Source organism: Anolis sagrei, chromosome 5, assembly GCF_037176765.1.
Source record: "Anolis sagrei isolate rAnoSag1 chromosome 5, rAnoSag1.mat, whole genome shotgun sequence".
In the NCBI taxonomy this organism is placed as follows: domain Eukaryota; kingdom Metazoa; phylum Chordata; class Lepidosauria; order Squamata; family Dactyloidae; genus Anolis; species Anolis sagrei.
In genome coordinates, this window is record NC_090025.1 from 166,385,256 (window position 1) to 166,398,386 (window position 13,131).

Sequence of the window (13,131 nt, forward strand, 5' to 3'; positions counted from 1 at the left end):
TCATGGCCATCTATTGTGAAGGATTCAAAAGAAGAACAGACATACTCATGCAGGATAAGGCAATTCACGGTGCCTATATATTGCTTCCAGGATCAGAAGTACCATGTTATCTACCATTATCATGGTATCTACCTACCAATATGTACTGGGGGTAGGGATTATTGCTTTCCTTTCCTACTTGTGGGGTTTCTATAAGCATCAGATTGCCCACTGGAGGGAACAGGATACAATTAAATGTGCCTTCAGTTTGCTCCAGTAATGCCTGTCTTATGCCTTTAATGCTTTTTGATAAGAGTAAAGGTAAAGGTTTCCCCTTGACATTAAGTCTAGTCATGTCCAACTCTGGGGGTTGGTGCTCATCTCCATTTCTAAGCCGAAGAGCCAGCATTGTCTGTAGACACTTCCAAGGTCATGTGGTCAGTATGACTGCATGAAATGCCATTACCTTCCCACAGAAGTGGTACCTATTTAATCTACTCGCATTGTGGTGCTCATTTCCATTTCTAAGCCAAAGAGCCAGTGGTGCATGGAGCACCATTACTTTCCTGCAGAAACAGTACCTATTGATCTACTCACATTGTGGTACTCATCTCAATGTCTAAGCCAAAGAGCTGGCAGTGTCTGTAGACATCTCGTAGGTCATGTGGCCAGCATGACTCCATGGAGTGCCATTACCTTCCCGCAGAAGTGGTATCTATTGATCTACTCACATTGTGGTACTCATCTCAATTTCTAAGCCATAGATATCTCCTAGGTCATGTGGCCAGCGTGACTCCATAGAGTGCCATTACCTTCCCTCAGAAGCCGTATCTCTTGATCTACTCACATTTGCATGCTTTTGAACTGCTAGGTTGGTAGAAGCTGGGGCTAACAGCGAGAGCGCACCTCGTCCATGGATTCGAACTGCCAACCTTCTGATCAGTAAGTTCTGCAGCTTAGCGGTTTAACCTGCTGCACCAGCACGGCTACAAATACACACCAATATGCACAGGGACACATTTTAAGGTCATTTAAGCGTGAGGATTCTGAATCTGTTTCAGCTTCCTTTCCCCACATCGTGTTGCCCTCCCAGTACCTTTGATCCCTGGGGTTGATGGGGCCACCCATAGGACACAACCCAGGAGAAGAAGTCGGACACCACACCGATCCTGACCCTGATTAAGAGAGGAACCAAGTCCTAGATAGAAACCGGCAGTTCTCCCTCCCCAAAGGTTTTTCTTTTCAGCGCAGAGAGGAGAATAATGAGGACTTTTTTGCCAACACACATTAGAGTCAAGCCCCAGATGCAGCGATAGACAGATCTTCCAAATTACCCTTCCACGTTGCCTCCTAGGAAGAGAGAAACGCCTGCTTGAAGTTTTGTGCTGTTCTAATTGTGATCCGAGGGTTGTGGTTGGAGCTCTGGGCAGGCACGTATAGCTGGGATGAAGCAGGGAGGAGGAGGAGGAGGGGAAAGAGAGGCAAGGAGGAGGGGCCCCGCGACGTCTTTCTCGGAGCCTCTGAAGCCTATGGGAGTCATCCTTTCGGGATCGGGAAGAAGAGGGGCACGAACGGAAAAGGACGCGCAGGAAGGCCCCCGCCCTCCCTGCTTCGGAGAGAGCTTCCGAGAGGCTTACTTACTATCGCTTGCAGGCGCTGAGGAAGGGGAGGAGGATCGCGGAAGTGGGAGGGGGGAAAGAAGCCCTTCCAGCCCACTCCACCCCCAAGACCGGGTCCTGCCAATTTTTTCCCAGCAGCCAAGAGGCACCGGAGCTGTTCTTCAGCACCGCGGTGCGGGGGAGCTGTCCATTTCAGCACCACCCGGCTCCCAATGCAGTAGCTCCGCTGCTCCCCGAGACGAGATCTGGAGCGCCAGGCGCCGGCAGCCTCTCCTGCAGCAAAAGCCCGCCTGTCATCTGCTTTGCCTTCTCTTCCGAAGATTTCCAAGGCAAGGGGGAAGGAAATCCGCCTTCCTTCTCGGGGAGAGACTCCCCCCTCCTCTGCCTAACCTAGAGAGAGATCTCGATATCTCAGCACCACCAAAACCTTGGCGCCTCCAATAACAACTGCTGCTCAGCCTCGAGGAGGGGGGAGGACGAGAAGAAGAGCCATGGAAGGCACCACCTCCGCACCTGTTCAGCTGGAATCAAGGGCTTACAATATCCTGGCCAAGCTGGTTCGGTGGTAGGAAGAAGGCGAAGGGAGAAAGACAAGAGAGAAGGAAGGAAAGGAGAAAAAGAGGAAAGAAGGAAGGGGAGAAGGGGATTGGAAGGAAAACAAGCCGACAAAACAACACCCCCCTCCTTCCAAAAACACACACACAAAATTAATAACAATCCGAGGAAGATAACTGGGAAGGAAAGGATTTTTTCATGGCGCAGGCTGCAGAGCTCAGCAAGAAGGCTGAAGGTGGCATCTCTGCTCTGACGGTCTCTAACTGTCTAGGTCCAGAGAATGAGCGAGTGTGTTGAGGATGCTGTTTCTTCTATTGCCGCTGCTGCTGCTGCTGCTGTTCCCCTCTTCACTGTGGAAGCCATCTCCAAATTAGCCATTACATATGGAAACTGGAGACCAGAATTTTAGGAAAAGGGATTAAGGCGTCTCATTTTGGGAGGGAGGGGCGTTCTCTATTTTTTCCCCCTTTGTTTTATTTTTTTAATATATATATATAAGATATATATACATACAAACATATATATATATACAAATATATATATATTTATCTTATAAGATAACCGCCAGAACGTTTCTCTTTTCAAAAGGCCAGCCTCTTCTTCCCCGTGTGATTTTTTTCTCCCTCCTCCCATTTACACAGATTCCGTGGGCTTTCTTACCTCCTTTTTTATATATACATATATATACACATATATATATCTATATCTATACTGATATAGATATATAGCTAGAGATTTCTCTCGGATAGATACCATTATTTATTTATTTATTACTATTATTATTATTAATAAATATTATTATTATTAGAGGAAAATATTATTATTAATATTATTTTTAATTATTCTTCTTAACCTACCCCCCTACACACACACACACTCAGACACACGGCCCAAGAATCAGAAGGCGGTGGGGTCTTTGTAGAATGAAGAATTATGGGGCTGTTTGACCGAGGTGTTCAGATGCTTTTAACCACCGTTGGTGCTTTCGCTGCCTTCAGCCTCATGACCATAGCTGTGGGGACCGATTACTGGCTTTACTCCAGAGGGGTTTGCAAGATGAAAGGGACCGGGGAGAACGAGACCAGCAAAAAGAACGAGGAAGTCATGACCCATTCTGGATTATGGAGAACCTGCTGCCTGGAAGGTATGGCATTCTGGATCCCCCTCTTCTCTTCTCCCCTCCCTCCTCCTCCTCCTCCTGCCCTCCCCACACCACATCCACTCCCACCTGCACCCTCTCCCCCCAAAAAATATCCTTCTCACTTCTCATGGAAGCCAGAAAGCTTGGTTTAGTTTCTGGGAACGCGCAGGAAAGTTGGGGAGATCGCTTCTTCCTCTTCTCAAGGCCTCCTTCTCTCCCTCCAACCCACTTCCCCCTTCCCCCCCCCCCCTTGAAATCCTCGCTAAGCTAACCCGATTCCGTGGGGCCGCAACGCCCAACTTCGATCCGCCTCTTTCCGGCTTTTCTCCCTCCTTTTTTTTCTTTTTGGAACGCGCGCGAAATGTAATGTTCTTGGCCTGCGCCGTGTTGGCTTCTCCTGCCTCGGGTGCGCGTGTCGTGGGGAGGGAGGGAGGGGGGAGGTCGTGGCGGGACTGGGAGAGGGAGGTGAGGAGAGGAAGTTGTGCTTGCTTCCCTTCATCACTGCCACTTGTGTGTTTCACTCAGGAGGATGCCTGAATGGGTACACTCGCTCTAGCTCCCTCCCCACAAAACGTACATCACACCTTAGTTGTTGACTTTCTGGAGAAGGGGGGGGGGAGTTTGGTCAGGGTCTCCCCCAGCAGTTTGAATGTGGTCTTGTTTGTGGTTGGCTTCAAAGTGGGATTGGAGGGGAGTTGGGGAAAGGAGCAAGTTGCCCATGGAACAAGTGGTGAGGAAGAGAGGAAGGAAAGAGAAAGGGAGGGAGGGAGGAAGAGAGGGGGGAGGGGGGAGAGAGGATGGAAAAGGGGAAGGAAGGAGAAGGAAGGAAGGAGAGAGGGAGAGAGAGGGGGAGGATGGAAAGAAGAAAAGAAGGAGGAAACAAGGAAGGAAGGAAGTGGAAGGAAGGAGGGAGAGAGGGAGGGAGGAAGGATGGTAAGAAGGAAGGAAGAAGAAAGGGAGAGAGGGAGGGGGAGGGAGGATGGAAAGAAGGAAAGAAGGAGGGAGGGAGGGAGGAAGGAAGTGGAAGGGAGGGAGGGAGGAAGAAGAGAGGGGAAGAGAGGGAAGGAGAAAGAGGGAGAGAGGAAGGAAGGAAGGAAGGAAGGAAGAAGAGAGGGGGAGAGGAGGGAGGGGAGGAAAGAAGGAAGGAAGGAAAGAAAGAAAGAAGGAAAAAATAAAGAAAGAATGAAAGGACTCCTCTTCCTCTTCCCCTCATCTCCTCCCTCATCTTTGATGGGAAAGCGGACTAGAAACCCAAAAGATGGCTGAGGACTTCTGGTGCAGCCCGCTTTTGGGGCACAGGCAAGGCTGTAGCTCTCCTCCCTCCAAATCACCTTCCCCGTTTTTCAGCTGGGCTATTCTCCATGTGAGAGGCAGGGAGGGAGGTGTCGAGAGGGGCTCTCCCGATCGTGCCTGGAAAGAGAGGGAGGAAAGGAAGGGCAGGCAAAGCCAATGCTCCACCGCGGAGCGCCTGTTTCCAAGCTCAGAAGCTGGAAGTTGGGAGAGAGAGAACAAGGAAATGGCCGTGGGATGATGGGTGATCCTCTGTCACGCATGTCCCATGCTTGGCTTGTCGGGTCCCCGCCTCAAAAGGCGATTGGCGGCCGCTGGGCTGGCAGGGCGATGGCTGGGAAACGGGCGAAGAGCGGATCCTGCAAAATGGGATCCGGGGAGGAGCGGGGGAGACTGGCAGGCTCCCCCTTTGCCTCAGTGGGCTCCTTCGCTCTAGACTGAGAGGGGAGGAAGAGAAGAAGGCCAAGTGCGCTTGGAGGAAGAGCCTCTGTGGCTGGGAAGCAGAGCGGCATTGCTCTCCTCCCTCCCTCCCTCCCTCCCTCCCTCCTTCCCTCCCTCCCTCTCTCTCTCCTCCCCCCGCACCCGCGCCTCTTCTTGGTGCAAGCGGCTGAGTGATGGCTGAACATGTTTGGAATCGCTAAGTGACTTCATTGAGCGATGGTCTCTTTTGACGCATACTGCATCTGGTGCCCTTTCGCGCTCCAAGCCGCTGCCTTTTGGATTCTGCAGAGCGGTTCCAGGATGGGGAGGCACTAGGCCAGCCAAAAAAGGGGGGAGAAAGAGAGAAGATGGGGTGGGGAGAGAAGGAGGGAAGGACTGGGGAGAGAGGGAACCGTGCCTGGCCATTGCAACCGTGGTGCCCGAGGGAAAGAGAGGAAACCCCCGAGCCCGCCCAAGAGCCCTTTCCCCCCAGCACGGGACGCAGGTGGGCACCACTTTCAACTGCCATGGCCCAGCGCTAGGGAATCCTGGGTGTTGTAGTTTGGAGGACATGCCTTTTCTGCCCAAGAGTGCTAAGTACGGGCCCTTCCGCACAGCCCTATATCCCAGAATATCAAGGCAGGAAATCCCACATTACCTGAGTGTGGACTCAGGCCCCTTCCACACAACCCTGTATCCCACAATATCTGCTTTGAACTGGGTTATCTGAGTCTGCAGGATTTTCTGCCTTGATATTCTGGGACACGGGGCAGTATGGAAGAGCCCTGAGTCCACACTCAGATAATGTGTGATTTCCTGCCTTGATATTCTGGGATATAGGGCTGTGTGGAAGGGCCCTACAACGCCTATGTTTCCATTACACTGAAGCAAGGCGGTTCAAGTGGGGTCCAGCTGCGTTCATTCTACAGTCTAGATCAGGCATGGGCAAACTTGGGCCTTCCAGGTGTTTTGGACTTCAACTCTCACAATGCCTAACAGTCAGTAGGTTGTATTGATGAAGGCTTCCATGGCCGGAATCACTGGGTTGTTGTAAGTTTTTTCAGGCTGTATGGCCATGTTCCAGAAGTATTCTCTCCTCACGTTTCACCTGCATCTATGGCAGGCATCCTCAGAGGTTGTGAGGACGTCAGGAGAGGATGCTTCTGGAACACGGCCATACAGCCCGGAAAACTCACAGCAACCCAGAATACTTTTGGTTCCAAGCATTTCTGATAAGGAAGATACAAGGCAATCATAGAATCATAGAGTTGGAAGAGACCTCGTGGGCCATCCAGTCCAACACCCTGCCAAGAAGCAGGAAAATTGCATTCAAAGCACCCCCGACAAATGGCCATCCAGCCTCTGTTTAAAAACTTCCAAAGAAGAAGCCTCCACCACACTCCGAGGCAGAGAGTTCCACTGCTGAACGGCTCTCACAGTCAGGAAGTTCTTCCTCGTGTTCAGATGGAATCTCCTCCCATCATGGAAGATGCATGTCAGGACCTGTAAAACTCTGCTCATTTGTTACAGTGGTGAAAGTACACTGTAGAATGCTTCTGGAACATAGCCATACAGCCCGAAAAAACTTACCACAACCCAACCAGTAGGCTGTTAGGAATTGTGGGAGTTGGAGCCCAAAATACCTGGACCCAAGTTTGTCCATGCACCCACGGACGGAGAAGGAGGATTTATTTGTGAGAGGCTGGAGGAGAGAAGGAAGGATAAACGACGGTCCCCATGGTCACATTTAATGCAGTTTCAAACCAGTTGATGAGAAAGTGGTTGATTGCATAGGAAATCCTGGAACTGGTTGGCTGCCGGATGGCGGTGATGACACAAATCCTCCCCGAGCACTGAGGAAAGGCCTTCTTTCGTGCCCTTTTGTGAGAGTTTTCTGCCTGGCCTTCGCAATTGGAAGCTCGCTCCCAACTGCATTCAATGGCCAGCCTGGATGGGCCTCCATGGCCTTCCTTGCTGGGGCTTGGGAGCTGCTAGGCAGATGGGGGAGCTGCTGGCGGAGGGGGAGAAGGAGGGAGGGAGGGAGTCTGAGGCCGGCTGTGCTCCGGTGGATCCGCACAGACACGTCTCTCTGGCGGCTGCGAGGCATTTGGCGCGGAAAGGCGAGAGGGGAGGAGAAGCTGGCCTCTTCGCTCCCCTTTTGCACGAGTCTCTCTCCCTCAAGCCCTCCCTCCCTGGGAAGCTCTGGCCCATTAAAAGGGCCAGGCCCCAGTAATTAAAAGCCCCCAGTAACCCACTTTTTGGGGCCTTCAAGTCGGGCCGACATGCATCCACACTGTAGTATTGATACTACTTGAACTGCCATGGTTCGATGCTAAGGAAGCATGGGAGATGCACTATTAGTATTTAGGAGTCCAAAGGCCTTCTATAAAGCTAGCATCTAGCTATGGCAGTGCAAGTGGCCTCAAGCTACCTTCATCCCTCAGTGTGCGGGCCTAAGGAAAGGAGGAAGCTATAGAAAGGCAAATGAGAGTGTTGCCCCCTCTCCATAAGAATTCTGCCCTTCTTAAAGGCTCCTTTCCCCTCTTTCAGTCCCAAATTACTAGCCTTGTGGTCATCTGAAAAGCTCAACTTGAGTGTTTAGGAATACAGTTGAGGCATCCAAGGGAAAAGAGGCAGGCAAAGTTCCCAAAGGGATGCGAATACAGCAAATGGGAAGCATTTTCAAGTGCCTAGATCAGGCATGGGCAAACTTCAGTCCTTCTGGTGTTTTGGACTTCAACTCCCACAATTTCTAACTGCCGTCAGCCTCAGGCCCTTTCCTTTCCCCCCTCAGCCAAGTGGCTGAGGGGGAAAAGGAAGGGGCCTGAGGCTGACCAGTTGTTAGGAATTGTGGGAGCTGAAGTGCAAAACACTGGGAGGGCCAAAGTTTGCCCGTGCCTGGTCTAGATCCCTGCAATGATAAGCTTAAGTGGCTGAGGGAGAAAAAGAAGTGTCCTGAGGCTGACCAGTTGTTAGGAATTATGGGAGTTGAAGTCCAAAATACTGGGAGGGCCAAAGTTTGCCCATGCCCAGTCTAGATCCCTGTAATAATAAGCTTAAGCAGCTGATGGCAAAAAGAAAGAGGCCTGAGGCTGACCGGCAGTTAGGAATTGTGGGAGTTGAAGTCCAAAACACTAGGAGGGCCAAAGTTTGCCCATGCTTGGTCTAGATCCCTGTAATGATAGACATTTGGGAAAGAAAATATCAGGCGAGCAGAGGCAGAACTCTTTAGGTAGGTAGGTTATTACTTTCTTTGCCCCCTTCCTCAACTATATTCCTGGACTAGGCCAAGGATGCTCCTTACTTGCCTTGGGATAAGTTAGCTAGCCTTCCAAGTTGGGTTCTTTTTCTGAGTTTGGGACTCCCAAAAGCCTGAACAGGAAAGCCAATCACCTGCCCCAGTCCTAAACCCATTATCCCCTCCAATTCTGGTTCTGAGAGCCCTTTACTTCTCAGGAGAAAAAGGAGAGAGGCCTTCTTTTTCCTTCACCCCCACCCAGTCTCTAGAAGAATAAAAACCTCACATCACAGGTTTCAGAGAAATCAGGTCGAACTGCTATTAATGGCTCCAAATGAAAAAAAAAGTCGTAGTAGCGTTTTTTGATCTACTCATTTCCCTCCCCTCTCTTTCTCTCTTCTCTCTTTCTATGGGAAAGTTGACCTCTTGAGATGTGTTGCTTTGGACTTTTTTGAAGATTGTATATCCCAAAATCCTCCTCAGCTAGGATAGTCAATTGGCTGGATTCTGGGACTTGTGGTCTTTTTAAAAGGAAGTGTTCTGAGCGATGTTCTCCCATGCTCCATTTGGTGCATCTCGGGGTTCTAGTTTTGTTTTGTTTTTGTTTGTTTTGTGTGTGTCAGGAGTGACTTGAGAAACTGCAAGTCGTTTCTGGTGTTAAAGAATTGGCCATCTGCAAGGATGTTGCCCAGGGGACGCCTGGATGTGTGGATATTTTGCTATCCTTGTGGGAGGCTTCTCTCATGTCCCTGCATGGGCAGCTGGAGCTGACAAGGGGAGCTCATCTGCGCTCTACCCAGATTCATCCTGCCGGCACAAGGGTTTAACCCATTGTGCCACCAGAAGCTAGTAAACTACAGAAATAAAACTTGCTACAGTGAAGTGGGTTAGGGTGCCTGGAGAAGATGTTTTAAGGAGCAACTTTCCCCACTCCTAAAACTATTTCCCTTCTAAAGAGAATATACCATCTTGGAAAGGTCACCTGGCTCAACTTGAAAGCCCACAAAGGCAACAAAGACTTGCTCTCCCACTTCAACCCTTTGCAGACATAACCTTAAATGTCGGGGATTAAAAAAAAACAGAACAGGCTTTGGTTTTGAAAATAATTTTGATTGGCTAGTTCTTTCTAAATAAAATCTCCATTTTTCTACTAGTCTTCATCCTTGTGGGGAAGATGGGATTCAGTTAGAATCCAGGGTAGATAGGTCATTCTGGATCTCATGGTGGTGCATTCACACCATACACATATAATACTTAGGTACTGCTTCTACTGACTATGGAGTCAGGATTTGTTATCTAGTGAGGTACTATGTGTTCTCTATTGTACTCTGGCAGAGAATTGTAAATGCCTCCGCAAACAACTAGTCTCTAATTCCATAACCATTCCATAGTATCAAACTATCATATAAGTTAATAGTGTGGATACCATATAGCTGGATTTGCTGTCAGTTGGCAATTTTTTAAATGGCCTTTCACACTACACTCATAGTGTCCTTCCACACAGCCATATAACCCAGAATATCAAGGCAAAAAATCCCACAATATTGGCTTTGAGCTGGATTGTATGGCAGTGTGGACTGAGATAACCCAGTTCAAAGCAGATATTATGGGATTTTCTGCCTTGATATTCTGAGTTATATGGCTGTGTGAAAGGCACTTGGAGCACAATAATTTATCTTTAACTGCCATGGCTGCATCCTATGGATTCTGGGGTTTGTGGTGTATTGTTGTTCTTATTGTTGTGTGCCTTCAAGTCATTTCATGGCTTTCTGGAGCTGAGAGTGTGTAATACCTGAGTGTGTAATTTTCCATAGTTGAGTGGGGAATCGAACTATGGTTTCAGGAATCATAGTTTAACACTCAAACCAGTACTCCACACACACACACACACTTGTAGTATATCATAGAATGCATCTAGGACAGATAAAATAGAATCATACAACTATAAACTTTAGTGTGAAAAGGCCGTCACCTCAACAGCTGAACAAGAACAGCAATGCAACTTCCCACCACACATTGGGGGGGGGGGGGGGGACTGTTCAAAGAAAGCTTGACAGAACCAGAAGGAAATGTATATGTGGAGGAACTGTGAGCACCAATCCATCTTGTTATGGCAAACAAATTCCTGGGCTCAGCAGCAGCTCAGAAACACCTCATTCTTCCATTTGAAGTGTATATCATTAATAAAGCAAAGAAATGTTATTCCTTTCTGAACCACAACTCCCAGACTTCACTTCTTACCATCATAGCTGTGGTCCAAAAACAGTAACTCTTCTGAACCCTTGACTCCATGGTGCTTAGTGAATCTCTGGGCCCTTCCCCACAGCTATATAACTCAGAATATCAAAGTAGAAAATCCCAAATGTCTGCTTTGAACTGGGTTATCTGAGTCCACACTGCTATATATCCCAGTTCAAAGCAGATAATGTGGGATTTTATTCAGCTGTGTGGGCCTCCAGGTTCTAGGAAATCACAAAGTAATTCATGTGAGACTGAAATTTGACACCACTGGATTAAATTCCTACTGCACCCCCTTGAAAAATGTGGGAATTTAGGACTCATGTGCCAAAATGTCACCAGGAATAGGTTTGTTCCTATATTACTCCTTGCTTAATGGTAGGAGGAGAGTCTCCTCCAGTCTTTTATGCTTCCCCCCTTAGCTAATTATTTTTAAATACTGTGAGCATCATTATTTGACTGAGTTGTAGGTGAATAGAGTCAGGAGAGCATATGGATTTCGTACAGAAGTAACTCTATCCTAAACCTCCCTCCTCTAAATCTAGTCTTGCTCCTTGAATTGTGTAATGAAACAGGATATATTTTGTAGTTGTGTAGAAGAAAAAAAACAGTTCCCTCTATGCATGGAAAACATCTAGTCTTTCTGTATTATTTTCACAAGAATGCAATCCACTACTAATTGTATTTGTGCCACTCATTTGCTAAGTATAATAACTCATGTCCTGCCTTATGTTTGTGTTTTGGGAATGGCATCTCGCCTTAGCATGTAATAGGAGCAGTTTGCTCCCAGGAAAATGTGATTAAACTCCACTCACCCATTATTATTGTTGTTGTTGTTGTTATATTTATTTATACCCTGCTTTGTCTCCCCTGAATGCGACCCACTCCTTGAAAGCATGGTCTTTATTACTAGAGACATGAAGAGCACTATGCAAAACCCACACGCTCTTATTATATCCCTGTGGAACTGATGCCTGTGGGAAGGGTCTTTAACCTGGTCCAAGTAAAGAGTGATTTGGTGTTTAGATGTCAAAGGGTAGCCAGTTACATAAGCTCCAGGAAACATGCTCTATAGGCCAAGGTGACCTCCAGCCCATCCAGTTGTTTTTTCTAGAAGGAATGAAAAAGAGGATAGACTGATAAGGGGGCGATACAATTTCATGCCTGCAGTTTCAGCATTTTTGTGGCCTTTAACAGCTGCTGTCCTTTGGAATTAAACCCTACTTCACACAATGGGTCTTGCTTCAAGAAATCCTGGGTGAGATGGTGGGCTAAATCCAATTGTCAGTTCTCCAGCTAAAGTCAACATATTGAGTCAATGGGGCTTACATAAGTGGTGATTTACCAAGTTTCTATTGATTCTGTGGGTGTACTTCAGTTAAGAGTAACAATTGGATTTAGGCCTCTCAGTGTGTATTTTTTGAGGCTGAAAAGTCTGTTATACCTCAACAATTTGGGATCAGTTAGCATCATTTTGATTTTTACTTAGTAGCAAACACCAGGATGTGTCATCAGCCTCACTCTGTTCATTTTTTAAAATGCTCCCTTGCATTGTTTCTGGAAAGGTTATATATGTCTACTCCCCAGCATTATACTAATTTGCATCTTCCCTTGTAAAGATTTTTTCTAGTTGAGCAGGAGTAGGGAGCTGCATTTGTATGTTGCAGCAAAACAACTAAGAATCTTGTGATGTCTTTAAAGCTAACACATTTCATTGGGCATAAGGTGGTGTGGATGGTAGTCCACATTATACCGTAGGCTACATTTCACAAAGCCTTGTGTCAAATAAAAGGTCTTGAAGATGCCACAAGGTTCTGCAATGTGTCTACAACTTCCCTATTTTGTTTGTTTTTAAAAAAAAATGTTTTAAAAGCATATTTAAAAGAGCAAGCAGCAGGATATCTGTCCCTACCCACATTATGTGTCACCTTGTATGACACTCACACTGCTGTGTCCTTGAAACTGTGACTGCTAAGTGTTAGTTCAAGCTTTGATTCATCTTCCAAACCAGGTCTAGATGGATAGATTATTAGATTCTTTTCTGTTGTAACAACCAGTAGCAGCAAGAATAACTAGGTTCTGTACCATTGTCCAAACAAACAACAGATATCATTATTTATTGCTGTGAGCCCCAGATCACTTCCAACTAATGGCAACCCCAAGGCCAACTTATCACAGGGGTTTCTTGGCAAGATTTGTACAAAAGAGGGTTGACTTTACCTTCCATTGAGGCTGGGAGAGTATGACTTGCCCAAGGTCATCCAGTGGGTTTCTGCGACCAAGTGTGAATTTAAATCTGGTCTCCAGAGTAATAGTCTTAACACTCAGACTACTACACTACTCATTGAGGCATCTAAGAAATCTTATGCCCCATTCTATTTGTTCTCTTAGAACAGTGTTTTTCAACCTTCCTAATGTCGCAACCCCTTAATACTATTCCTCATGTTGTGGTGGCTCCCCCAACCATAAAATTGTTTTCGTTGCTACTTCATAATTGTAAGTTTACTACTTTTATGAATGTAAATATCGGATATGCAGGAAGAGTCTTCATTCACTGGATGGAATTTGGAACACGGATACACTCAAATTTGAATAAGGGTGGGATTGCGGAGGGATTGATTTTGTCATTTGGGAGTTGTAGTTGCTGGAAT

General features: G+C 47.3%; 1 protein-coding gene across 1 annotated transcript in view; it reads left to right on the top strand.

The window, feature by feature from the left end:
* The first annotated feature begins 1,464 nt into the window (after window positions 1-1,464).
* Window positions 1,465-13,131, top strand: part of CACNG2 (calcium voltage-gated channel auxiliary subunit gamma 2) — a 172,841-nt gene continuing 161,174 nt past the window's right edge. The window contains exon 1 of the mRNA XM_060776982.2: window positions 1,465-3,297. Coding sequence (XP_060632965.1) covers window positions 3,087-3,297 — 211 coding nt within the window. The 5' untranslated portion in view covers window positions 1,465-3,086. The remainder of the gene's footprint in view (window positions 3,298-13,131) is intronic.